At 44.9% G+C, this 26,806-nt stretch overlaps 1 protein-coding gene across 5 annotated transcripts in view; it reads left to right on the top strand.

Annotated features, from left to right (window-relative positions):
• DCAF5 (DDB1 and CUL4 associated factor 5) overlaps nucleotides 1–26,143 on the top strand; it is a 105,517-nt gene extending 79,374 nt beyond the window's left edge. For 4 of the 5 annotated variants that reach the window (XM_089907870.1, XM_022570278.2, XM_089907869.1 and 1 more), the window contains 3 exons: nucleotides 8,649–8,776; nucleotides 15,021–23,710; nucleotides 24,304–26,143. In XM_089907870.1, coding sequence (XP_089763996.1) covers nucleotides 8,649–8,776; nucleotides 15,021–16,793 — 1,901 coding nt within the window. In that variant the 3' untranslated portion in view covers nucleotides 16,794–23,710; nucleotides 24,304–26,143. The remainder of the gene's footprint in view (nucleotides 1–8,648; nucleotides 8,777–15,020; nucleotides 23,711–24,303) is intronic. The other variant, XM_089907868.1, reaches the window with a different exon arrangement.
• Nucleotides 26,144–26,806: the final 663 nt, after the last annotated feature.

The raw sequence follows: 26,806 nt of genomic DNA, 5'->3' as shown, positions 1-26,806 counted from the left end.
TCTGTATCCTTTTTATACTCCTTGATGAAAAAAGAAAAAGAAAAAAATTAGTGAATAAACATGGGACAAAGAATAAATCACAAAAGAAATAAAATTTTCTTAAATGAATAAAAATGAAAACATGATATCCCAGCAGAAGCATTCACATGCTGCATGTATTTAGCCCAGATCAGTGGTCTGTAGAATTTTCTGTTCACATACATATCCCCCCAATAATTTTTTTTTGAGTTATAACTTACATATATTAAAGTACACTTTTATTTAGGAATAACTTAAACCCTCTGCTAGGTTGCCCCCCATGATAGGGTGCTTGTTGCCCCAGGGCAACTCCAGTGATTAGAAAGTTCTTATATGTAGGCTCTCTATTTTTAAATGTTGGCGATTCATAGTTTTTAAAAACATTTAGAAAGGTTCAGCAAGCCAAACATAACATAAAAGGGCTAAATGTGGCCTTGAGTTCTAGCTTTGAATGCTTAGATAACGAAAAATCTGTCAGGAAATTCCTCATCTAATCTACTGCCATTTTGACTTAAACAAATCTGGAAAAGGCTGAGCTCGCTGTCTCTGTTCATGCCAGTTGAAAGTAAGATACTGAGGCAGGCTCCCGGGAGGAAGCTGGCTTGTTGTTATATGCCTTAATGGCATAATCAGATGACACGCAATCTGCATTTATTGAATACCTGCTGTGTGCTTCTCAGTGTGAGCCACAAGCAAGAGCATCTTTTTCTTCTCCATTCTCCTGTTCAGAAAGACTGATAATCACTGGAGAAATTTTTTTGCTACACAAACTCCAAAGAGATGAAGTTTATTTATTATATAAACAACACAGAATTAGCCAGTTGGCTAAGTAATTCACATAGGGCTTCCTCAATCATTTCAAGATGTAAGAACTAATACCCACTGTAAAACTTCCTACCTGGAGGATTAGGCTCAATTTTTTTAGCTGATGTCAAATAATTACTCATTTCTCAAAACCTCTTTAAAAATCAGAGGAAGGAACTGGGGACTTTGCTGTAGCAAAGAAGAAGCCCATCAGAATATATTTTACACCTACGAAGTACGTAGGAAGAGCATCTGTTTCTATGTGATAATTCTGAAGATAAAATAAGCAGGCTGGCCGTTATCTATAGAGCCAGTATGGTGTATGGGAAGGAGCGTTAGGCTTAAGATCATACCTGGATTCAAGTCTGCAGTACTTCCAGTAACCAAATGATTGAGTGATTCTAGGCAGGTTATATAACAGCAGTTGTCTGAGTCTCAGTTTCTTCTGTAAAATTGCTACCTCCACCCCCCGCCCTACCACCTCATATTGTGGATGACTTAACAGCCTTGGAGGCTTTCTGAAAACTAGGTGCTTTCAAATGTAAGACATTGTTACTGCTGTGTGTAAGATCAATGCCCATAGATCCATAATTTCCAGAGCATTGCTGCCTAGTAACCTAGGTAATAGACGTAATGGGTTTACATTTGGTAGATGTTGGTGTCTCTGGAAAATATTCATACGGCCTTCTCCTTCCCTTTTCCCTAATTCTTGTTGGAAAGGACTTTAGGGTTTTCACTGATAGAATTGCTTCCCCTGAGATATGCCTCTACACTAAGACCTTACTATTTATGGAAAGAAGCGTAATGTAATAGAGTTGGTAGGCCTGGGTTTAAATTCCTGATGCATTCGTCTCTTAGTTGGAGGCTTTGGAAAAATTGTTTAATCTTGCCAAACTTTCTTCATCTGTAAAATAAGAATATTAATGCAAACAATAACAACAGTAGTAATAATATCTGCTTTCTTAGGGATATTGTGAGGGTGCTCAGTAGCTACTAAATGTTGCTATTCCTCATTTTAAAAGCTTTCTCCCTTTTAACTTTCCTCTGAAAAACTCCTTAGAGACCAAGCCATGGTGCTCATCTGGTGCCCTCCTGAATGGTCAGTTGAGTTTTTCTTGCATGAAGGCTGCTCTTGACTCATCAGTAGTTTAAGAGGGGGGAAGTTATACGACAGTTTTTTCCCTGAATAGAGGGGAAAACATGCAGCTTCACTGCCAGGTCACTGCAGCCACCCCCCACTGACAGTAGGCTGTTGAAGTCGGCTGGAAACAGCTGTAAATGTATTTCCTTGGGCCTGCATACGTGTGCCTACTCTGTCTCTCCTCCTTTTTCTAGACATGCATTTACTCTCAGTGAGTTAGGCCTGGGCATCTGCTTTTTCCTCCCATGTAATAGAAAGAACAGCTGTTTTTAATTGGCCACAAGTAGTTGGTTGCAAACACATGTGAAGTACAGATGAAAGAAGAACTTAGTGTAATTGACTTTTTTTGTACAATTAAGCATTGCTGTCTGTGGAGCTCTTTGAGCTTTACTGACAGCACTGGCTGTCCCATCTGGCTTTTCTTAACTCTTAAGTGGTTACAGGATCCCCAGGAGGCAGCCACTGCTCTCTCTGTATTGTCAGTACCCTGATTGTATTTCTCTTTATGGTTTGAAACTTGGAGCCCTGGGAGTGTTCACTAGGGCCTTTTGGAATTACTAAGAGGTTGTTTGGACAACTCTTTTAGATATGTGAGGAAAAGAAAGAGTCCCTTGCCCCTCATGGCTCCTCATTAACTCTACCAGTGGAGTCAGGAATGAAATAGATTAATTGCCTGGACAGGTACTTACCAAACCTCCTTTTGGTAGATAACAGCTTTAGCCTTCTGCTTCAAGCCTTGTTCCAGAGGAAATAATGAGATTTACTTTAATTTGTTCACTTACTGAGTATCCTTAGATAAAACATTATGCAAATCCTGTGGGTGATTGAAAAATGAATACTTTCTTGCCTTCCAAGAACTTCCAATCTAAGAGGGATGAGAAAAGGGTATGTGTGTATGTGCACACTAAATTTAAAAATGGATTCCAAAGCCTATAAAAAAAGATAATTAAGGAGGGCTTGAAGAGATTCGGGGGATCAGTGAAGTTTTCATGGAATTAGCATTTCAGAGGACTGTGAAGGATAAGTAGGATCTTAGCTACTTTATTTCTCTGCTCTTAACTATAGTCAAAACACAATAAAAGAAACACACAAAATTGACAGCAGGAAGATGGAGAAAGACACTTGGGTAATCCGCATGTTGGACGGTGAAGCCCACTAATGGAGATTGGGTTCTTTCCTGCATGCTTATATTCCACAGTCTAATACACTCACACCTTTTCATTCATTCATCAGATACTTGTTGAAAATTTACCATGTACTAGGTAGAGACTGTTCTAGAGGCTTAGGATACAGCAGAAGAACAAAAGAGCCCTGCCATCATGGAGCTTACATTCTAGCAGGGGAAAAAGACAATTAACAATAGATACAGTAAATTATATAGTATGTTTAAAAGGTTAGAAGTGCTTTGGAAAAAGAAAAAATAGAGCAGAATAAGGGGGATAGGAAGTGGTATGGGAACAGAGTCAGGGAAATGTAATTTTAGATAGGATATTCAGTATAGTCCTCACTGAGAAGGTCACATTTGAACAAAACCTCAAATTTGGTGAGAGAGCCTTGCAGAAATCTGGGATAAGTGCATTTCAGGTAGAACCAGTATGAAGGTTTTGAAGTGAGAATGTGCCTGAGGGGAGAATAGTAGGGCTTAGTCATAGAGATAAATGGGGTATAGGGGTGTCCAATCATGTAGGCTTTTATTGTGAGTGACGTGGGGAGCCATTAGAGAATTTTGAGCAGAGGATTGACATGGTCTGACTTATTTTAACAGCATCACTCTGACTACTGAGTTGAGGGTAGATAGTGGGAGTGGGGCTGCCAAGGGTAGAAATGAGGAGAACTAGTAGGATTCTCTCACACAGGTGAGCTGTGGTGGTGGCTTGAACCAAGGTAATAGGGGTTGAAGTCTAGATATATTTTGAAAGTAAAGCCAAAAAAGGGGGAGGGGGTACTTCCCTGGTGGTCCAGTGGCTAAGACTCCACACTCCCAATGCAAGGGGCCCGGGTTCGATCCCTGGTCGGGGAACTAGATGCCACATGCATGCCGCAACTAAGAAACCCGCATGCCGCAGCGAAGTTCCCGCATGCCGCAGCTAAAACCTGTCACAGCCTAAATAAATAAATATTTTTTTTTAAAAGTAAAGCTATCAGGATTTCCTAATAGATTAGATTGGGGGAGAAAGGGAGAGCAGGTAGAGTTTAATATCTCTCTTAAACTACCAGGTAGAGTTGTTGAATAAACACTTTGGATGTTAGAGGTATGGAGGTCTGGAGTTCAAGAAAGACCTGGACTAGAGATAAAAATTTTTTTGATACCATATAGGTAAGTATCTAAAGCCACAGACTGGATGAGGACACCAGTGACTGAGATCAGCAGTGAGTGAAGTATAGGTAGTTTAAGAGAAGAGGACCAAAAACTGAGCCCTAAGGCATTCTCATGTTAAGAAGGCAGGGAGGGGACTTCCCTGGTGGTCCAGTGGTTGAGACTCTGCACTTCCACTGCAGGGGACATGGGTTCGATCCCTGGCCGGGGTACTAAGATCCTGCATGCTGCGCTGAGTAGCCCCCCAAAAAAAAGCCAGGGAGAAGAGCCAAAAAGGGAAATCAACAAGGAGTCACCAGTGAGGTAGCAGGAAAACCAAAAGAGGGTGATCCTAGGAGGGCAGTGAAAAAAGTGTGGCAAAGGGGAGGCAATTCTATTGAATCTTGCTAATAAGTCAAATAAGACGAGTTAGGATGGGAACTGAATTAACCATTGGATTCTTTGGTGAATATCACCAAGCCCAAGTCTTATTGCTTAGGGAAGGACTAGGTAATTACAGAGATTTGAAGTCCATTGCATCATGGCAATAACCATTGTTACCTGATTTTTTGACTTCTTTTCCTGCAAAGTAGTACCACTCCTTTATGTCCTTGCTTCCCATCTTGCCCTATCAGTGTGTTCTGCAGGCTTTTGTTTGCTACTCAAGTCTAGAGCTACCAGATGAAGTTTTCCCGTGCTTCCAGCATTTCCTATACCAATATCTGTCTTTTTTTTTTTTTTTTGCAGTACACGGGCCTCTCACTGTTGTGGCCTCTCCCGTTGCGGAGCAATAGGCTCTGGACGCGCAGGCTCAGCGGCCATGGCTCACAGGCTCAGCCACTCTGTGGCATGTGGGATCTTCCCAGACCAGGGCACAAACCCGTGTCCCCTGCATCAGCAGGCAGACTCTCAACCACTGCGCCACCAGGGAAGCCCGGTTATATAGTTCTTGGCAAAAATATTCCCCACCTAACTTTTTCCAACTCGATTCTCCTGTTGATGAGCAGGCTCTGGTTAGATAATGGAGGAGAGGAGGCCCCAAGGTAGTACTGGTATTGGCATCTTGACATTAGCCATTTCAGACTAAAGAAATTTATCTGGTATATACAAATCTCCAGAACTGATAAAACATCTATTCTCTAAAAATCATTGTATGTAAACTGTACAGTAGCAGCTGTATTCAATTACTTGAAACCTGGAAACCAGGAGAGGGACTATAGAGAACCTCTCTGAAGCCCATTCATTGCTATGATTCTCTGTACGCAGCCTGGGTTACCTTATACAGATGGCAGCAGTACTTCCTGTACCTGTTTTCACCTTCTGTCTCTTGGCTCTATTTACTTCCTCTTCATTTTCAGATTTTCTGGGTACACATTTGGGTAGGAAGGAGAAATAATCTCTTATTAAAATTGTTGCCAAGGGACTTCGCTGGTGGCGCAGTGGTTAAGAATCCGCCTGCCAGTGCAGGGGACACGGGTTTGAGCCCTGGTCTGGGAAGATCCCACATGCCGCAGAGCAGCTAAGCCCATGTGCCACAGCTACTGACCCTGCACTCTAGAGCCCGCGCACCACAACTACTGAGCCTGCGTGCCTAGAGCCTTGTTGCTCCGCAACAAGAGAAGCCACCACAATGAGAAGCCCACGCACCGCAATGAAGAGTAGCCCCCACTAGCCACAACTAGAGGAAGCCCGCGTGCGACAACAAATACCCAACACAACCAAAAATAAATAAATTTATTTTTTTAAAAAATTGCTGCCAAGAAGAGAAACCAGATGAAGTCACAGTGCTTGAAAGAGCATTAGAAACAGTTTTTCCATGGTTTGAATTTTCAAGCATTGATACCCTTCAGTTATTCCTTAGATATGAAAGTTATCGTAATTGTATTCTAAGTCATCTTTGACAGAAAGATTGGTTTAGTTGATAAACTTTAGTTCTCTGGTAGCTGATTCTTTAAGACATGAGACCTTCTAACTGTCCTCCTTTGGTGGTACTTATTCTAGAATTGCCCTCTCCTGAAACACTATCCATTTAACAATGGATACCTGCTTTAGTTTTACTAAGTTCCTGCTTTAGTTCAGGCATTGCACCCCAGGTTCTGGGTGTGCAAGAGATCCAGTTCTGCTCTCATAGACTATTCAGTGTTGGCAATGTGATGAAATGTCCTGTGCTGATACTCTAGAGCTTGCAATCACAATACCATTGGATAGAATCTTCTTCTTCCCCTCTTTTAAATTTAGGACTTAAAAAGAAAATCAACTTGTACAATGACTGCCAGAAGGATTTAGAAATCAGTTATGACCTTTTGACTCCACCCCTATTCAAACCTTTTCATCTCTTAAATGCCACTGTTACAGAGGGAACGATATTAGGCATTATAACCAAACAGACTCTGGTTCAAATACTGGCTCTGCCATTTACTAGCTACTTGGAAGAAGTCACTGAAATTCTCTGAGTCACTTAAATTCTTTTTCTTAGAGGCAGAAGGATTAAACAAGAGATTGGTACTAGGTTCAACCGTAAGTTTCTTTGCTAGTGACCACCCCAGTGTGGGTATGAATAGAAGTAGGATGTTGGAAACATAGAATTCAGAAGAGATCCATGAGCAGGACTGCTACTTGTTGAATCAACCATATATAGAAAAGAAACTCACCCAAAGGAACTCCTTGGGGTGGTGAGATCACTGTATTGAGACAACTGTTTTAGATTCCCATGGATCCCTTTTCCTTAATTCTCTCAAGTTTCTTTGTACTTTGACTAGGCTCAGGTTACCTTCCCCTCCTCCCACTCCACCCTAGGAACCTAGTGCACTCAGGCTGCCTAGGGGTTCCCATCAAGGCAGCCTACCTTTGGTGCTTAAACCTTTCCTGATCCTTTGTCTCCATAAAAACACACCTATGTCCTAGTTACTTTTCTTCTCCTTTATAGTTTATTAACAAACATGATGATGTTGGGCTGAAATATGAACGGCTCTAAATACATTATCCATCCTGAATAATTCAAATATTAATAATGTCAAACGTGGGGGAAAATTTAGGCAAAGGATATTTTTGTCACTCACAAAGTAGAGTAAGCACCTGGTGCTAGCCAAGTTGGCACCACCAAGGAGCAAATCAGTACAGTCTGAAACCTCTTGCTGTCATAAAAAAAAAGATATGTACATGTCAATAAAGAGGGATATCTTTCATGAGGCAGAAGAGGTGAAGGAGGAATTGTCAGGAGGCCAAAAGCAGAAGACACCTTCTGCAGAACCAGATTATTTCTGGAAAAGGGATGTTGTTCTGGCCATTTTCCCTCCAGATACTGAGATGAGAAACGTTTGGAATAAATGTTTGAACAAGGTGGAGTTGGGACTGGGATGGAGGCGTGTGGAGCTGAGATAGTGCGTGATGGTACTTTGTGCCCTAGTGGTGCCATGCTCCTGGTAGGGTCTAAGAAGGCACTCATTGCTTAAATAAATGAACACTCATTTGTTTGTGTCTGTATGCATCACATTTTGCCAGTTGGTGTGTACTGAGCTGTTGATGGCTGCTCAGAAGCGACCTTATTCAGAACTTGGGTGCATTTATTCTGTGAGTGTGATGCCCTTACCAGTGAATTTGAACCTTTGAGATTGTCCCGAGTTCATAAATGATGACATTTTCATCTATAAGTTCTAGGCCTCTGGTACTTTTCGCCGTCATTGAAGAAGAAAGCCTACAGGATGGTCCTTAAGATACAGCTTTTCTATCAATGGCCTCCATACATGGTGTATTTAAGGCCCACACTCTCTAATTCTCAATACCTGGGCTCTGCTTATTATGAAAGTGACCCATATCTCCTTTCTTTATCCTTAGTTCTCCCTGCCATCAGAGTGAAGAAGGGATTTTCTCCATTATTTTCCCAGAGGTTTTTGTTTGTTTGCTTTGTTTGCTGTTTTCATTATAGAAAATGAGGGCAACCGGATCAGAGATTTTTTTGCACGTTTAAGTAATTACATGCTTCTGGTTCTGCATGTCCCTGGCTCAGCTGCCACCTGTTCTCAAGCAGTTCAGTCTCATTTTGCTTATGACTGGCCTTTTTTAAGGTAACACTTGGATTCTATCTTGGGGATCAAAACCTTGAGAAATGTTTTAAGTGGCTGTGGCTTCATTGACAATGGAATTGCAGTGGGTGGGCGTGGGCAATGCTTAAAGACTAAATAAAGGCTCTTGGTAAGAGCACATATGCCGAGAGATATTTCATCTTCCTTCTTTCCATAGCAACTTTATCTGTAAGATTAAGCATTCTGCTGGTGGTATAGTTAATAAAATATCTCGGCTCTGGTTCAGAGCTGTTTGTTTGCCATTACTGGAACCTGTTTAGTTCCATCTGTTTCGTCATTTGATTTTTGTTTCCTTCTGTCTTCCCAGGTGGCATTGGTAGGGTGGTCAACGGAGCCTTCATGGTGCTGAAAGGGCATCGGTCTATTGTGAACCAGGTCCGATTTAACCCCCACACCTACATGATCTGCTCTTCTGGTGTAGAAAAGATCATCAAGGTGAGGCACCTTACCCTCTTGTCCTTTTAGAGAAATTATTGCAATTCGTAAATGGAAAAAACTGAATGTATGTAGGACCTCATAGCTAAACATACCGAAGGTCTATCAGAATTCTCAATTGTTTTGACATATTATAAAATATGGAAAAATAGATGTTAAAGAGGGTGGTTTTAAAACCCTCCTTTAAGGGCCATTTTTAAAAATAATCACTAGGTTTTGAAACTAGATACTACCTGTATGCCACTACATTTCCATGGTCTCTGATCTGGAGTCTGATGAATTCTGCTTTCCAAACCCCATCTGGAGGTAGAGAAGCTATCATCCCCAAAGTTACTCTGTGTGCACTTTTCCTTAATTGCTGTCCTCATAACTAAGTGACTACCGGAACCATAGCTAACTTGTCTCAGGACATATCAAAATATCACAACCACATGCATATCAGCCACTGCATGTGGTTGTGACTGAGGCTAAACACTTGCATCAACTGCACATTGACTGAATGAACTTAACCCTGCCAAGGAATATTTTTAGAGCTTGCAACTGAGAGACTCAGCCTGGCCTGCATCCACGGAAGGATGGCCCGCTGCCCATCACTCACATTCCAGTCGCTAGTAACCCTTTTCCACATCTGAGAAAATGAGGGTTCAGGGCAAATGACAAATTCTTGAGGACCCTGTGATAACTTGACTATTAAATAAGGATAGATGATATCCCCCCCTCCCCAGCAAAACATAAAACTCCTCTTTTTTTTCCCCAAAATGACATTGAAAACCTGAGAGAAGTTTCAGGGGAAAAGTAAAAATTCATTTGTAACAAATTGATAGTTTTCATTTTCTTTCATTCTTTAAAAAAAACCAAAAAACTATACAACTCGTATCTGAGGCAGAAGAAGCTATCAAAAATGTAATGTTGGAGTATGGGTCAATATTTTTATTTGTCCTTATTCCAACTTCCTTTATTTAGATTTTATTGGTCCTGTGGATCAGGGCTGACTTTCAAGATTGCATACATTTATTTACCCATAAATAAACAGGGCTAGAACAGGACTTCTAGATCATTTTTACTGACTTTTCCTTTTGTAGACGATGAGGTTTAAATTGTAAATTTACAGTCTGGGGTTAATTATACAGCTAATTAGTGGTAAGGCTAGCATAGAGCCCTGTTCTTTGTTCTTCCTAGTATACTGCCACATTTACCATGCTAGCGGGAAGACAGCAGGCAGCCTGATGCCCCTGCTGGGTTTGATCATCTCAGTAGTCCTTCACTTGGGCAGTCATTGAATTGCCCCTGTCCCTTGCATTGTTTTCCCTTCTCCTTTAGCCTGTGACTCATGGGTTGGCACAGTAGCATGTCCTCTCTAGGCCCATTGACATCATTCTTTCAGGGAGCTCTGCTTGAGCATCTCCTTTAGAACAGAGATTCCTGCTTGGCTGTACACTCTGGGATGCTTCTGTGCTAAGTCTCCCCGATTATTGTTTAATCAACCGGAGTCCTTACCCGAAAGGTCATAGGTTGGAAACTAGCCAAGTTCTCAGAGAAGAAGGAGAAGAAAATATTTTCTCTGTGAAAATATTCAGACTAAACTATGGAGCTCACTGCTTTCAGGTTCCAGTGAGGTCTGAACGTTGCCTCACCAGTAGGCATGTTTAGCCATTTAAAACCTTAAGTCAGTACAGTTAGTACCCTTGGGCAGCCCTTCGAGTCTGTCTCCCATCTGTCAAGTGAGGGCGCTAACAGTGACTTGACACCTAAGAGTGCCTTGTAAGTTACCTGTGCCTGACAATTTCTGACTATTTTAATAAAAGTCACTTTCTTGTTTGCTGTTTCTGAGAGGATCAATGGCTCAAAGAGCATCATTCCATCATATTCTAGTCCAGCCTGCTTTTCTCTCTCCACCTCTCTCTCTACTCACTCCACCTTCCCCCTGACTTGTCCTTTACTGATGCCTTTCTGGCCTGGAGGAGAAGAGTCCCTATTGTCAGGGCCAGCCTCTTCTCACCCATAACAGGTCTTCTATCCCCTTGAATGCCCACACTTAGCAAAAAAGGGGGTTCATTTTGTAGTTAAACATAAGAGATAGCAAGATGGAGCAAATGCTGGCATTTTTTTCCTGAAAGACCAATATTCATTTACTCACCCTGTATTTGTGAACCATACCTACTGTGTGCAATTTGTGCTAGGCCCTGTGAGGAACACAAAGAAAGAAAGGTAATGCAGGTCCCCATGGGAATTGGTGACCCAGTAGGAGAGATAAGAAATAAAGGTAATGAAAAATGCAATAAGTACATAAGAGATAGAAACAGTGCTGTGTGGGGTGGGGGAAATTTTTTTCCCCATCTGGGGTAATCTCAGTGTAGGTAATACTTGAACTAGATTTTGAAGGAAAAAGCCTGCAAAAGAAAAGAAAGGAGTAAGATGGGAGGACCATTCTAAGGAGAGAGAATGGACATTTAATTATTTCACTGAATCAATAAATATTTATTGATCACCTACTGCATTCCAGGCAGTGTGTTCATGAATAAATGCTCAGAAGCAGCAAAGTGTAGGACCAGTTTAGAAAATGATCATTTGGCCAAAGTAAAGAGCACAGAAAGGGAGGGCTAAGATGTAAGGCAGGGATGGTAGGCCAGAGGTGGGCCCAGGAAGTCTTGGAATCCGGATTAGAGAGTGTGGAGCATCCCTGAATAACAGCTTAAGTCTCTATCTGTGTAGTTTTTCTTGGTAGGTGGGCAAATGTCTAAATTTAGTGTGATAGCACAAAGAGAGAAGAGGGCTTAGAGATGCTACATCAAGCATGTCATGGTCACCTGTGTAGATCAGAACACTTGTTACTTAAATTGCTTTCCATTTCGATGATGCTTTGAATAAGAATTGAACTGCATCCTTTCCTCAGCAGCCTCTTGTGCTAAACTTTTCACTGGGCTTGAAGAGAAAGCTGCTTATCCCTCCTACTTTTCTCATGAACTTTGCCCCCCCATGAAGAGAAACATCTAGCCACACTTAACATGCAACAGGAAGTTGTGTTTTCATTGCTTCACTTCTGAGTTGTTGACTTTCAGTGTAAGAAAAACAAACAGTTTCACAAATGTTTGAAATTGATATTTTAGGGATGAGGAAGGACTAACATAATCGGGATGGTCAATGCTTCTGCTGTTCAAAAGTCTCTTTGAGGATGAGTCTCAGACCTTCTAGTTGAGGTATTCAGTTGCCAAACGAAGGAGGAAGCACCACAGTTACTGGTGCTTTGGTATACGTTATATCATTTTATCATTCTCATTTCTACCGTTGAGAAAGAGGTTTCAAGGATGAAGTCATTTGCTCTGGGCCATGTGAAGTGTTGAGGCTCGGGTTCCTACCTGTTCTACTAGTTCCCACAGCTCTGTGCGGCAAGTCCCTTGAGGACTGAAGACTGGCCGTCTGGGACAGGGGTTTTGTTTTGCTCTGAATCTTAGGATTGCATGAGACCCATCTAATTTCACTGTTTAGATAAGGAAGCTGAGCTTCACCCACGATCACCAGCGAACTAGAGCTGTGTGGGAACCCACATTCAAGACTCTTGCCTCCTGATCCAGCGTTGTTTTGTTCCATTATTCCAAGCTTCAGGAATGAAAGTCTACCTCAGCTTAATACATTCCAGAGCGCATATAAATGCCAACTTTCAGTATTTTGATTTTCATTCCTGAAGTGAAGATATAGGAGGCTGGGTAGTAGATTAAAATCTAGGCTTGTTGGATAGTTGGGCCAGCAAGAATCTCACCATTAACATTTTGTGATTCTGTTAAATTCTGAGTTTCTAGGAAGTACATATAGATTTCATATTATGCAACATGGTTAGTAACATTTTCCATTTTTAAACTGGGGGAGTGAGAACTTTAGCCCAGAATATAGACTAAGACCCCAAAACACCCTAAAGGCTTTGCCTATTGGACCCCTCAGTCTCTCTCTTTTTTAATTAATTAATTAATTAATTAATTATTTGGCTGTGCTGAGTTTTAGTTGCAGCAGGCGGGATCTTTGTTCCCACATGCGGGATCTTTAGTTGCGACATGTGAACTCTTAGTTGCAGCATGTGGGATCTAGGTCCCTGACCAGGGATCAAACCCGGGCCCCCTGCATTGGGAGCATGGAGTTTTAGCCACTGGACCACCAGGGAAGTCCCCCCCTCGGTTTTTTTCTAAGCCACCAAACTTTTATTCCCAGAGACACCTGTTTGCAGAGATAGTCATTTACAGCTTGGGCCATTGCTGAAGGCCGGGTCTAAATGTTGCCTGAAAATTGAGTCTCACAAAGAATTTGAGAATTGCTTCAGGCTAAGCCTTTATTTTCTGCTACTTATTTTATGCTAACTATATTCCAGTGTTTCTTAAAAGTTGGTCCCCCCACTTACCCCTTGAGTGCTAATTAAAAGTGCAGAGCCCTGGTAACCTACCCATGACTTACTGAATCAGAATCTCTAAGGGTGGGGCTCAGGAGTCAGCATTTTTTTTTTAAGATAAAACACCTTGATTTATTTATTTATTTTTGGCTGCATTGGGTCTTCACTGCTGCGTGTAGGCTTCCTCTAGTTGCGGCGAGCAAGTGCTACTGTTCGTTGTAGTGCTCGGGCTTCTCGTTGCGGTGGCTTCTCTTTGTTGTGGAGCACGGGCTCTAGGCGCGCGGGCTTCGGTAGTTGTGGATCGCAGGCTCTAGAGCACAGGCTCAGTACTTGTGGCACACGGGCTTAGTTGCTCCATGGTGGGATCTTCCCAGACCAGGGATCAAACCCATGTCCCCTGCATTGGCAGGCAGATTCTTAACTACTGCGCCACCAGGCAAGTCCCAGGAGTTAGCATTTTAATTATTCTTCAGGTAATTCACGTGCATGCCAAAGTTTGAGAACCACTGCCTTAAAACTCCCCTGAGTAAGATTATGAAGCTGGAGATGGGAGAACACCTGAGGAGTTGTGGGCAGGGAACAGAGTTGAAGGAGGAATGAATCTGAGTTGGGAACTGGTGAAGACACTTAGCCTAGAAGATTTCTTCAGCCCCTCTTGAACTGGGGATCCTCCAAAGAAACACTGTCTCCCAGGAGATCAAAGTAAATCACGGAAGGAAAGGGCCTCAGGAACAGCGCTTACAAGAAGGCGAATTTGTCCTTGGACAGCTTTGCCGAAACAAAGCCATTGTCTTGATAGAGGATAGGGATGAGGAGCCACTGTTTTCTGGGTTGGGTGCTATCTAAATATAGACACCAGCCTATCAAGGCAAGAAAATCATCTGGAATTTCATCTGAGTTGCCATGACTACCAGCTGATGTAATTGAGCTTCTCTGTGCTGCTCTGGACCAGTCTGGCAGTCAGGTGAAGCTCATCGTTCTCATTTGCAGTGACAGCTTAATTACCTTGGATATCGTTTTTGCATAACTTACTCAACTTGTAAAGTTGGGCTTTTGCATTCAGACAGACCTTAGTTTGAATCCTAGTTCTGCCACCTTTTGGCTATGCGCCCATGTCTCTGACCGTGGAGTGGAAGGGTATTAAGGGATGGGTCTGTGGTCTTGGAAGGTGTGTCCTACCTATTCCTGCAGCTAACAGAAGAGCTGGGGAGCAAGCCAGCAGCTCCCTGGTTAAGAGAACCCAGATTCCTGGGTAACTGATGCCTGCACGTCCAAGAGGGAACTGCAGTGTAGGCAGCTGGCTATTCTTATCAAGCTCCAGTAAGCAATTCCCATTAGTTTAAAATAGAAATGTTGCAGTTGGGGAGAAGTAGAGTTATAGGCTGAAATATTAACTCGCAGAGGACTGACTGCTGGGTCTCTTTTCACTTTGGAAAAGTGGTACCTCTCCAGTGTTCTGAGAGCTTTGAACACATTGGCCAATCTTCAAGTCATCCTCTGTGCTCTGAGATTATGAAGGGGGTTATTGTAGTTTCCAAGCTACTAATAGAGGAAGCTAAAGGGAAGAGGGGTAGTGGCAGACAGGGTGTGTGTTTATCCTGGGCCTAGAGACAGGACTTGGGTCCCCTGAAACTAGGCTAATGCTGTGTCCTAGACCGTGCTTTGTCCCACATTTGAATCTGGAAGCTTCCATTTTCATATGTGGCCCACATAATCCAGTCTGGATTATATTTTTAAAGTTGGTTACCAAGTCCTGGCTCAGTGACGGGGAGGGTCTGGGGAAGCTCTGCCTTAGTGTTCTTTATGGCCGACAGCTTTAGAATACATTCTGATCAGCCCTCATTGGTTTTGTTTTCGCCTTCTGTGCAGATCTGGAGCCCATACAAGCAGCCAGGATGTACCGGAGATCTGGATGGTCGGATTGAGGATGATTCTCGCTGTCTCTATACCCACGAAGAGTACATCAGCCTTGTCCTGAACAGTGGGAGTGGCCTGTCCCACGACTACGCCAACCAGTCTGTGCAGGAAGACCCCCGGATGATGGCCTTCTTTGACTCCCTGGTGCGTCGCGAGATCGAGGGCTGGAGCTCCGACTCAGACAGCGACCTCAGCGAAAGCACCATCCTCCAGCTGCACGCAGGGGTCAGTGAGCGTTCGGGCTACACCGACTCCGAGTCCTCGGCCTCGCTGCCCCACTCCCCTCCGCCCACAGTGGATGAGTCTGCTGACAGCGCCTTCCATCTGGGCCCCCTGCGGGTCACTGCCACAAATGTGGTGGCTTCAACTCCGCCACCGCCCACGTGCGAGGATGCCACCACTCGCCAGCAGCGCCTTTCTGCCCTGCGGCGCTACCAGGACAAACGCCTCCTGGCTCTTTCCAACGAGTCCGATTCAGAAGAGAACGCCTGTGAGGTTGAACTGGACACAGATCTCTTCCCCCGGCCACGGTCTCCCAGCCCTGAAGACGAGTCCAGCAGCTCTGGCAGCCCCAGCAGCTCCGAGGATGAGGAGGAGCTGAATGAACGGCGAGCGTCCACCCGGCAGCGGAACGCCATGCGGCGCCGGCAGAAGATGCCTCGAGAGGAGAGGCCTGGTGCCCCGACCAAGCCCACTGACACCTGCATTGGAGAAGACAACTATGATTACCCCCAGATCAAAGTAGATGACCTCTCTTCTTCCCCCACCTCCTCTCCTGAGCGGAGCACGTCCACTCTGGAGATTCAGCCAAGCCGAGCATCACCAACTTCCGACATAGAGTCAGTTGAGCGCAAGATTTATAAAGCTTACAAGTGGCTCCGCTACTCCTATATCTCCTACTCAAATAACAAAGAGGGAGAGAGCTCGCTTGTGTCTGGGGAGGCAGATGAAGGGAGAGCAGGAACCAGCCACAAAGACAACCCAGCCCCTTCTTCCAGTAAGGAAGCCTGTCTAAACACGACCATGGCCCAGAGGAGCCAGGACCTGCCCCCCGCAGGCCACAGCAAGGACGCTTTTAAAGAAGGGACTTCTGCCATAAATCCCAGCAATGGCCCAGGCCATGAGCCCAGCGGTCACCCTTGGCCTGAGGCACCAGAGGACACCTCTCAGGACACGAGTAACACTGGTGGCTCTGTAGAACACTCTTTTGAGACCAAGAAGCTCAATGGAAAGGCCCTGAGCAAGGCCCTGAGCAGCCGGGCTGAGGAGCCACCCTCCCCTCCTGTCCCCAAGGCATCTGGCTCCGCTCTCAGCAGCGGGTCTGGCAACTGTCTGAGGACCCAGTCTGATGACAGTGAGGAGAGGAGCCTCGAAACCATCTGTGCCAACCACAACAATGGGCGCTTACACCCCCGGCCCCCTCATCCCCACAGCAATGGGCAGAGCTTTGGGGAGCTGGAGGCGGTGGCCTGCTCGTCCCCAGGACGTTCGGATACTGATCATGATAACTTGTCCCTGACAGCGATGCTCCTACACAAAGATTGTTGTGGGTCTGAAATGGCCTGTGAGACCCCCAGTGCTGGAACGAGAGAGGACCCCACTGACCCCCCAGACACAGACAGCAGCAGGGCTGTTCATGGCCATAGTGGCCTCAAAAGGCACCGAATCGAATTGGAAGACACAGATTCGGAGAATTCCTCCTCAGAGAAGAAATTAAAAACATGATAAATACAAAGGGAAAGCAAAAAGCTATGAAAAGTAGCTTTATAAAAATTTTTAAATCCTGTTTAGTGAACACAGAGGAAAGGAAAAATAGTATTAAAGGCACATAAAACCAGGGCCTGAAGTTTTGTGTCTGATGCTGCTCCCTTCTATTCAACAATGGGTCTGATGTTTAGCTGGCCACTGGCTGTGCTGTGTTAAGAAAGGGAAACAGATCCAAGTGACTCCTTTCTAGTAAGACTTGAGCATAGTGTACCTGTGCAGATTCTGTTAAAGTAAATCCTCGTTGAGATGTTTGACTTGTTCTTGTGTGTGTGTGCTGGCATGTGTGAGCTCATTGTCTCAGACTTTTCTTTCTTTTCTCCATCAGAAAGGATCTATGGATCTGTATTTTCTGTCATCTCACCCCATTTACATGCCATAGGTGTTCTGGTCTTAATAATGAGTGCCTGCTAAATCAGGTTGTGTTGCCAGTGAGTAGTGGATTTATGCTGAAAGAATGGAGACGAGAATGGAAATAGGCCTTCAGCCCACTGGCTGTGCTGGAAAGGAAAGCATGGTTCCTTTCTTAAAGAAATCTTCCATGTTTTCTCAGTAGCACTTCTTCATTGATCATTTAATGTAGACGTACTAAAAGTGGAGCGTTTTTAATGCTAATGAGAGGTTAGCACTTAAGATCAGATTTGAGAGAACATAGATAGACCCCTGATAAATTTCACTGGTTGCAAATTGAGCGATGGCGCAATACCATACTGTAGGGAGGCCATAAAATATAACTAGTTGTGGGTAACACTTTAACAAGTTAGGTGCTAGTTCCTATGAGGCACTCAGAAAGCCAGCAGGCTCTTCCTGACCCCATGTGGTGGCATCTAGGCATATTGAAAGAAGGGGAAAGCTTTCAAGAGATTTGTGCTCAGACTACTAAAGTGAATGTCATAGGTGTGTTAATGAAGAAGTATAGGAAAGAGCAGAGTATGGTACTGCCTTCATTTAGTTCAACCCAAAATGGTCAGAATTGGTGGAACTGGCATCTTCCCTCAGGCTTGCTGCTGTCCACAGAGACTGTGGTGTTCTGACTGGATCTTGCAGAGCAGGAGGCATCTCGAAGTAACAGATTCTTATTGAGTAGGTCTGTTAGGAGGCAGAGAGTACGGAGAGAGGAGTCACTGGCTCTGTTTCATTAAGGTAGGTAAAGATTGAGAGAGGAAAAGACCAGGAGCTTTTCAGCATTGCAGTGGTGGTCACAGTCACTTGGTTATTAATGAAGGCCTGTGCAAGACGGGAAGACCTAGGGTGACAGATACCTTGTTGGCGTGGATGTCACGAAAAGGCAGGAGAATACTGGGAAGAAATGAGGGAGAGAGAGAACACTACAACTGTCTTGAGCACGAAGGTGCTAGACAATTAGGAGACCAGCGGCACTGGCTTAGAGAGGACCTAGCATGTGACTGGTGTGGCCTCACTGATCCAGCGTTCTTTTTAGGGAAGGACCTGTCCTACTGGAACTGGGACCAAGGGGAGACAGCCTGTGGAGGATGATGACTTGGGTGAATTTAGTCACTGGGGGAAGGGGGGTTATTTATAAAGGAAGGTTGTTGATCTAAGCCAAAAGGAGATATCACCTTGCTAAGCTTTGTTAAAAGAAAGATGTGCCTGGTGTGTGTGATGTGACTTTGGTGTAAAAACATTGGCTTAGGAGAAGGAGACCAAGGAGTGTGAGTAGCAGTGGGGATGCTGACAAGTTAACAACTGTAATCTCACCGGGGAGTGGGAAAGTGATTCTGTAACCATTAGAATTACTTTAATCTGTAATCAAAACGGTTCTATGATTTGTCTTTGACTATTCACAGATAATTGTAAATTCTGGTTTTATAAGCCCAAGTCATTTTACATTTGCTTTTCCAAAATTTATTAAATTGGAATTTTTTAATCCTTTATATACAAAAAAAAAAAGATACAATCACTCAGTGTGTGTTTCTCTTCCCCTTCCTAGTCAGCATTCCCCTTCCCAATCTTTTTGTTTTATATTATTTAATCTAGTCCGTAGCTAGCCACTTCTGACTTCTCTAAGGACAATCCGCATATCTTTCTGGAGAAGAAGTAAAGTTCCACTGGGAACTAGCCACTTGGTAGTTACTGTTCCCAAATGCAGAACTTGGTCTTTTCATGTTAAGAGCCATTATCTCATTTGGGTACTCAAAAGAGAAGTCAAAGTTCATTCTGGTTCAACTTTAGTGTCCAAGAAAGACATTTTTAGCAAGGATGGCTTCCATCCTTGGGAGACATCCCAGGTTCAGCTTGCCAAGAGATAGGCCCCGCAGCATACCCACAGAAGCAGGCTGAGGAATGCTTGTCTCTGTAGCCATTCCACTCTCATTTCCAGAAATCTCCTTTCTGATCATGGAGAGATCAGAAGTGGTAGTTCCTGCCACTACCACTTCCAGGGTCCCTTCGCCTAAACTTGGCAGGAACTACCACTTCCAGGGTCCCTTCGCCTAAACTTGAGACGCCAACTTTGGAGGCACATTTAATCCTCAGATTCTTCCATGATAGGTGTTTTTACTAACAGGGCAGATGGCACTGATTAGGTTATGAGCTATTCAAAAAGTGCCTCTTACGGTTTTTTTCCTGCATCCTGTACATAAAATTTTAAGTGGCTGGTCCAGATTTATAAAACCTTCCCTCCACTTTATTTTCCACCTGGTTTTGTAAATGATTCCCATGTCTCTAGGACAACAGGTAAATGAGTTAAATGAGTAGTGGGCTTGGGGCAAAAGAAGGTTGCAACTGCGCTTGATTTACTAAGCCCGGAGTCCCTTGTTTGTCAAGGTGCCTTCCTCTGCTGAAGCCTTACCTCCTCACAAGCCCCGCCTCTCTCCCGGCAACGCTAGCTCTTCCTTTGTGTATATGCAAATAAACCTATTATTCACTTCTAATGGCTTCCTCTTCTCTTCCAGGGAAGACTTGGTTGCTTAGACACCCCTCCTCCTTCATTTCTTTCCTGTTTTAATTCTTGCCTAATTGAAAACTTGATTCAGAGCCACACTGAAGACTAGAAGAAAAACTGTGGTGCACTACATCTATGCCAATGATCATTGTCACTTCTAGGTGTTGGGACAAAGGTTACATTGGGACAACATTTGGGGTAGGAGGAGGTACCTAATTGGTCTCCTTCACCAGACTTAGACGGACTCAGGATAGTGAAATCCTGGAATTGACTCTTACTAGCTGGAACTGAGGGAATGATGCAGTGAAATGACATTACAAACAGCCTCCAAAGAATTATGTTTTCTCATGTTTCCAAATATCAAGTTGCTTTTCCTGTCCTGTCCCAGACATGCGTTGCAAACTTTTTTTCTTAACAGAAAAAAAAAAAAAAACCCACCTTATATATATATCCTGTCTGTAAAGCTGCCTCCTTCAGTTAACTGAAAAATTCTTGCCAAGCAAGACTCTTGTGAGGAAAATCTATGCTTCCAAAGGAAGACTGTCCTTCCCTTAGGACCTAAGCAAGACGATGTGCCAGCGTTGAAATACTAAGGTGAGGTAAGGTGAGGTGAGTCCAGACTTGCCCACAGCAGCAGGATAAGGGCTTCGAACAAGCTGTGTGGTTTCTCTCAGGTGGGGTATTTCAGTCTAAGTGCTCATTTGTCCTTGAGCACTCATACTAGAGTAAAAATAACATTAAGTGGCTTGGAAGTAAATTTGAAATTCTTCAAAGAACAGTGCTTCCCACATGCAGCAGAAGAAAGATGTATATGAGAAGAAAATCTAAGCCATCTGCACCCTGATTGCAATTCACTGTTAGTACAAAGGTGGTAAGATGCTTCTCAGAATGGAGGCTGACAGGCAAAGATAAACTTCACTGGGGCCACCACTAATGTGGCCAGGGACAACAGGAGGAGTTGCTCAGTTCTGTTCACTCAACAGAGTTTACTTGAGCTGTGCAGAAGGGTCCTGCAGTGCTTCTCTACAAGACAGTCATGTTGTAAGGAAATTGGGTAGCTAGTATTTCATATTACTAAAATTGGGAAGTGACTTCTTTTCTGGAGCCCAAAGCCATGAGCTAATGGAATATTCCAGCTGAAGTACAGAATGCTAGCTTTCAAGACTCCCCGTGTCTGGCTTTGTTAGTACCTCCACCAAGGCTGGAAAAAGGCAATAAAATACTAAGATATCTGGGCGCCAATCCAGATCCTTAAGCATGAGAGACGTTCTTGGGAACGTCTAGGGAGGCTGGCATGGAAGACATTTGGAGGGAAGGAGGTTAGGAAGACTGCAATAGAAGGAATGAAATGCTAGGTGCCTTCAAACTGCTTTCCAGATCCACAGAACTAGTATTGAACATGCGATGGATTGGCCTTTAAAACACTAGGTCATAAAGTTTCTTGAAAATCCCTAAGTAAGGGAATTCCCTGGCAGTCCAGTGGTTAGGACTCTGCTCTTTCACTGCTGAGGGCCCGGGTTCGATCCCTGGTCGGGGAACTAAGATCCTGAAAACTGCAGTGCAGCCAAAAAAAAAAAAAAATCCCAAGTTTAAAATGGAAGTCAATAAAACTGCAGGATTGGTTTGGGAGAAATTCCCTTTGGTGGAATGCATAAATTCCATGAAATAACAATCATATAATGACCTGAGCACCAGCACACTTAAACATGTACCTAAAACAGGTGAGTGTGTGTTTGTTGGCAATTGGCATAGGCTTTCAAAGGGAAAACATCTCCCTGTTGGACTATTCCTAGGCACTATGGCTAGTGACACTATTTGGGGCCTCCCTCTACCACTTTTTTAACTTATATTTTCTTCATGTCTCAGAGTCAGTATTTTCTAACATTTCTAGTCTCTCCAAGACCCCACCTTAAATTGCTAAAGCTAATGTCTGTTCTTTTCTCTTCCTCTTAAGAGAGACCTGTGAGTCGGATGGAAGTGGCATTGAAGTAGCAAAAGAAGTGGATTCTGTACTGATTTCTTCAGTGGAGTAGCTTCATGAACCTTGGGCAAATCACTCAGACTCTTTGGAACTGTGAAATGGAGGTCCCTCTTAAGTCTAAAATCTCATTCTTTCCATCTCATGGCCTGTCTACATCCTGTTCCAATGAGTTCTCATACCTGAGCCATCCCTATAGTGCCCACCAGAACCAGTCTGTGAGCCAAGATCTTTGGCAAGTGTACAACTGCTCGGAGCCTCAAGCTCCTCATTTGTGAAATGGGGGGAAGAATACCTGTCTCAGCACATTGTTAGAGTGTTAAACATGTGGGCACACGTGTGTGTGTGTGTGGCTTAGAACAGAGCCTGATGTATGGAAAACACTGAAGTGCTTGCTGTCATTAGCATATCCTCTCTATTCTGCTCTCAGTGCTTGTCGAAAGCAACGTGCACACCACAAAGAAGGCTTTTTTCAATGGGGTCTGCCAAGGAATATAGAAACAGAGAAAGAACTTACTGTTTATTAGCAAACCCTACTCTGAAACCACAGGAAAGAGTAAATTATCCCCATTATAGTGGACCTGACTGGAGCTGAGTTTGGGGACTTAGACACCGCCTCCAACTTGGGGAGCCAACTGTCTAAAGGCTCTGTCTGAGAGCTTCAAAAAAAAGCCAGCCTTGGCTGACAGGGCCCACAGATCCCTGCTTACTACAGCAAGTCTTCAGGGGATGGGGGAGAACTAGCAGATTTCATTAAATTGCAGTCTTAATATGGTGGTACTGGAGATGACCCAGACCTCAGGAGCTGGGACAGCAAACTTCTCTCTGGCCTTCAGAGTTAAAATTCCCCGATCTGGCACTGGGCCAGCCCTAGAGAATCAGAAAAGTGGCAAGCCATGGAAATGTTCTGTGTTTGTGCCCGAGAAAAGTTTTTATCGGAGTTTTCCATGCAGGACTGTTTTGCATGTGTATGTGTGTTAAATATTCTGTAACATCTGATTCAAGAAGAAGCTAAACCGTAAAAAAGCCAACAGAAGTCTGACTAGGCCAAGGGGAAAAAGGGTCAAGAGTTCAGTCCCAGCCCGCTAAACCCTCAGGACAGATCTGGAATAGAGATTTAAGAGCACATGTGCGGCCTTGGAGAGGGCAGACAGAGCAATATGAGAGAGGAGGGGTTTGAATTGCTGGTGGAAAAGAGGCAGTGGAATTATACTTGTGGGGGGGGGAAGCTTTTCAAATAAAACACATCTGCCAGAAGAGAAGCTAGAACAAGGGTAGGGAAGAGTGGTCCTGAAGGAGGTAGGGGTGCTTAGCTGTATCATCCCGTCCAGTGCCCTCGTTTTTGAGATGGAGAGTGGCTTGGCCTGGCCTCTGAGGCTGGTGCTTTCCTCACATCTTGCTATTTCTAGATGTGGTTCTTTGGTTGGAGGGGACGCTTACCTTCTTTCCTTGATCTTCCCACCCTCAACCAGTGTGACTCCAGCGGGGGCTCTGATGACAATATGCAGCTGTAGCAAGGGATTGAAGATGGCCTGTAAGGAGGAAGCGCAAGGAGGGAAGAGCCTTGTGCAAAGGGAAACCAGAGTCCGCTGAGCTTGGACCACCCTCACCCCCAGAAAATCAGCACCAGGGCCCTTAAACTCGGACTAACGTGACTTGTCCCTGCACCTCTCAGCAACTCTGGAGGCTCGTAGGTTGCTGAATGCCGTCTTGATGTTTCAGCGCCAAGAAATGTCAACAAATCTCTTGGGTGAATTTCAGAGGGGAGCAATAAACATGTTGGGAGACTGGAAGAAAAGATCAAAGGGACCGGAGTGTGGGAACTGAGGTCATTAGGTTTTAGGTACACCGGCGCTCAACAATGGGAGAAGACTTTTCCAGTTGTAAGCACCCAAGGACCAGAAGAGGAAGGAACAAATTTTAAATGGAATCTGCCCAGCTGCAGGCCAAAGAAGACTGGTTCAAATTGCTGTTCCTCTTGGCTGCTGGGTCCTGGTAAGATCTTTTTCCTAAACTAGCTCCGAGAAGCAGCTTACAGTTCAGACCCCTTCTTCTTTATCTGAGTTTTAAACTTCCCTGCTCAAAGGAAATTCCAGCACTTTGTTCCTCAAGCACCTGCCTGGGTTGGAATTCCATGGGCAGGTGCTACCTAGTTTAGCCTTACTGGGGGAGGCTGGGCAGCCCCAGTAGGTGGAAGAGCTGGCAGAGACTCTGCCTCATTCCGATCTGGCTGACCATGGGGGCAAGAGTTGACACAAAGGCAAATTTGTCCTTCTCTTCAGGCCAGTGTCTAAATCCTACAACTTCCCCAGCTTGTCTTTCTGCCGAGAGACCAGAGAAGATGTCCTAGGCTTGGGCTCCTACTGAGTCAGGGTGCTCTGTGTGTCCCTCGTGAGGTCAGTTGAGTCCAGTCAGCAGCTACATCTGACCTGCTGACCTCCTCTCTCTTCTCCCCTAATTTGGGATCCAGTCGGCAACCTCGCTTCCCCCTAAGACAGGAGAGTACACTGGAGGTATCCCAGAGGGGTGGGGGTTAGGAGCCCCTGCCCGCTAAACATCCACGCTATTTTTACCTCTTCATCTCTCAGGTCAATATGTATGAAGAATTCGGGGAAAAGACAGTTCTTGGATTCCACTCAGAAGGGAAGGAAGAGGATGGTTGGCTGGGTTGATCCTGATGTTGGTACCCTGGACAACAGGAGCCAGGGGGAACCAGGAAGAGGGATGGGGGCGTGAAAAGACAGAGGACCACTGGTTAGCATGCCTCTGGGGTCTCCTTTGGAAAACAGTCGAACTTAGGAAATAGATGAAACCGTTGGAGCAGCAGGCTTAAGAGGCAAAGCTCTGACTTCATTCAAGAGGATTGGCTCATGTGTGTCCGAGATCACTTAGACCTTCTAGTTATTTATTTATTTTATTTATGGCTGTGTTGGGTCTTCGTTGCTGCACACGGGCCTTCTCTAGTCGCGGTGAGTGGGGGCTACTCTTCATTGTGGTGCGCAGGCCTCTCATTGTGGTGGCTTCATCTTGTTGCGGAGCACGGGCTCTAGGCACGTGGGCTTCAGTAGTTGCAGCATGCAGGCTCAGTAGTTGTGGCGCACGGGCTTAGTTCCTCGCGGCATGTGGGATCTTCCCGGACCAGTGTTCGAACCCGTGTTCCCTGCGTTGGCAGGCGGATTCTTAACCACTGCGCCACCAGGGAAATCCATAGATTTTCTCTTTTTAATGGGCATTGGCTCTTGTGATTGCTGATGCAGGGAAAGATCAAGGACTCTACCATTTCAGCCCTGGGTGCCTTTGGGGCCAGGGACAAGGCCTTGGCAGTCAGGAAGATCTCTGGCCAGGCCCTTGCCAGTAACACTTGACCTTATGACCGATGACGGCCTCTTCAGGAGGCCTCTTCAATTCCTGGACGGTGCTCAAGTCCGAGTGTTCCCACCTTCAAAATCTAGAGTAGCCGGTAGCCTCTTTAAGGTGTTCTCTAGGCCCGGAGGGCAGGACCACTATACCCTGCAGCCTGTGGAGTGCCTAACCCTAGAGGTTGCTATTCACACTGTGGTCCACAAGACTGGCCCCTCCCAGCGCGATGGGAGGCACCACCTGCTCAGCTGCACACTGTGGTCCTGCCAGCGCCATCCATTGGACCTCCCAGTCCAGAAAAGGAGGCATGTGAGCCCCGGGGTCTCCTCCTTCATGCTCTCCTTGCCGCCACACCAAGTGCACTATGGGCTCCCTCCCTAGAGCGTTCCCCTCCCCAGTCTCCCTTCCTTCCCCCTCTTATGAGCAGCATTTAGCTCAAGGACCAGGTCACCGCAGAGGGGGGGTGGAGGGAAAGCTTGAGCCCAGCACACATCTGTGACACCTGCTGAGCTGACGGTCACAGGGATTTTCTTCTTCTCAGTCCTCAGTGTGACTTCAAGGCCTAGGAGAGTTTCAGCTGCCCAGTTTTCCACGCTGCTTCTGACATTCAGTCCTCCCCACTTGGACACGCTGTGGGTCCTGCTCTGTGAGGGGCAGTGAGATCAGAGGGTGAGATTTGAGAAGCAGCTTCTGCACCATCCCTGCCTTCTGGTGATCAGACTCTCCTTTGCCCCTTTCCACCCACTTCTGGGCATTTCTCTCCTGCTGCTGCTTCCCGTCAGTCCCAGCAGAGAGGGAACTAACAAGCTTATTCTAACTCTCAACTGTCTCCTGAGCTCTGCGTCCCTTGCTGGTGCCAAGAAACCTCCTTCCCCCTTGCTCTGAGTCAGAGCCCAGCCACCTTAGAATAGCAGAACAGTGAGTCAGGGAGAGATGAGGGCCATGGTAGGGGGGACTGTGAGGGTACAGGGTAGCCTGGGGTTGTAGGCTATACAAAGTAGAGATGAGGCTTACCTTGCAATGTTACTGTCTGGGTTAGTGGGGGGAAAAAAAAAAAAAAAATATATATATATATATACATATAAATACATATGTACATATATATGGGGGTGTGTGTGTGTATATATATATATATATATCATCTAGCACAACATCCATCATGAAGTAGGCACTGGGTAAAGAGAGCTGCTATTATTGTCATCATAATCTTGTCTTCTTCCAGGTCCAGTGACCTGCTGACCTTTGGCTTCATGTCCATCATGCCGGTATTAAGTGAAATGTCAAGGAAAAATGGGAGTAGGAAGTCCTGGTGACTTCTCCAACTGTGTCCTCTCCTCTTCCTAATCTATTCCCTCTCAGCATTTATGAGAAAGTGACATGGAAATAAAGCTCAGTGTTTTGAAATGCTGGGTTCTTTCTTTGTCCTAAATACTTCCAAATAGAGCCAGCCACAGAAGCCGCTCCGCAGAGCTAGAATTTGAAAACCAGAAGCCAGTGAGGGGAAAGAAGTGGCCACAGGCAGAGGGAGCCTAGACCCTCACAGCCACCGCGACTCCTCCCCGCTGTCCGCCCCACGCTTCCAGTGACTTACTAGGATTGTCCAACAGAGCTTTGACCTGTCTGGTAGGAGTATGGCCTTCACTTAGGAAAAGACGATAATGAGAAATCCAAACTTAGCAAACCAAAATGAGGACAAAGGGATTCACGTTACATACAAATGGATTCTTGGCA

The sequence above is a fragment of the Delphinapterus leucas genome, chromosome 2 (genome assembly GCF_059928025.1).
Source record: "Delphinapterus leucas isolate spDelLeu-1000000601 "Yukka" chromosome 2, BTC_Dleu_Yukka2, whole genome shotgun sequence".
Taxonomy (NCBI): Eukaryota; Metazoa; Chordata; class Mammalia; order Artiodactyla; family Monodontidae; genus Delphinapterus; species Delphinapterus leucas.
This window is presented reverse-complemented; position numbering and strand designations above follow the sequence as displayed.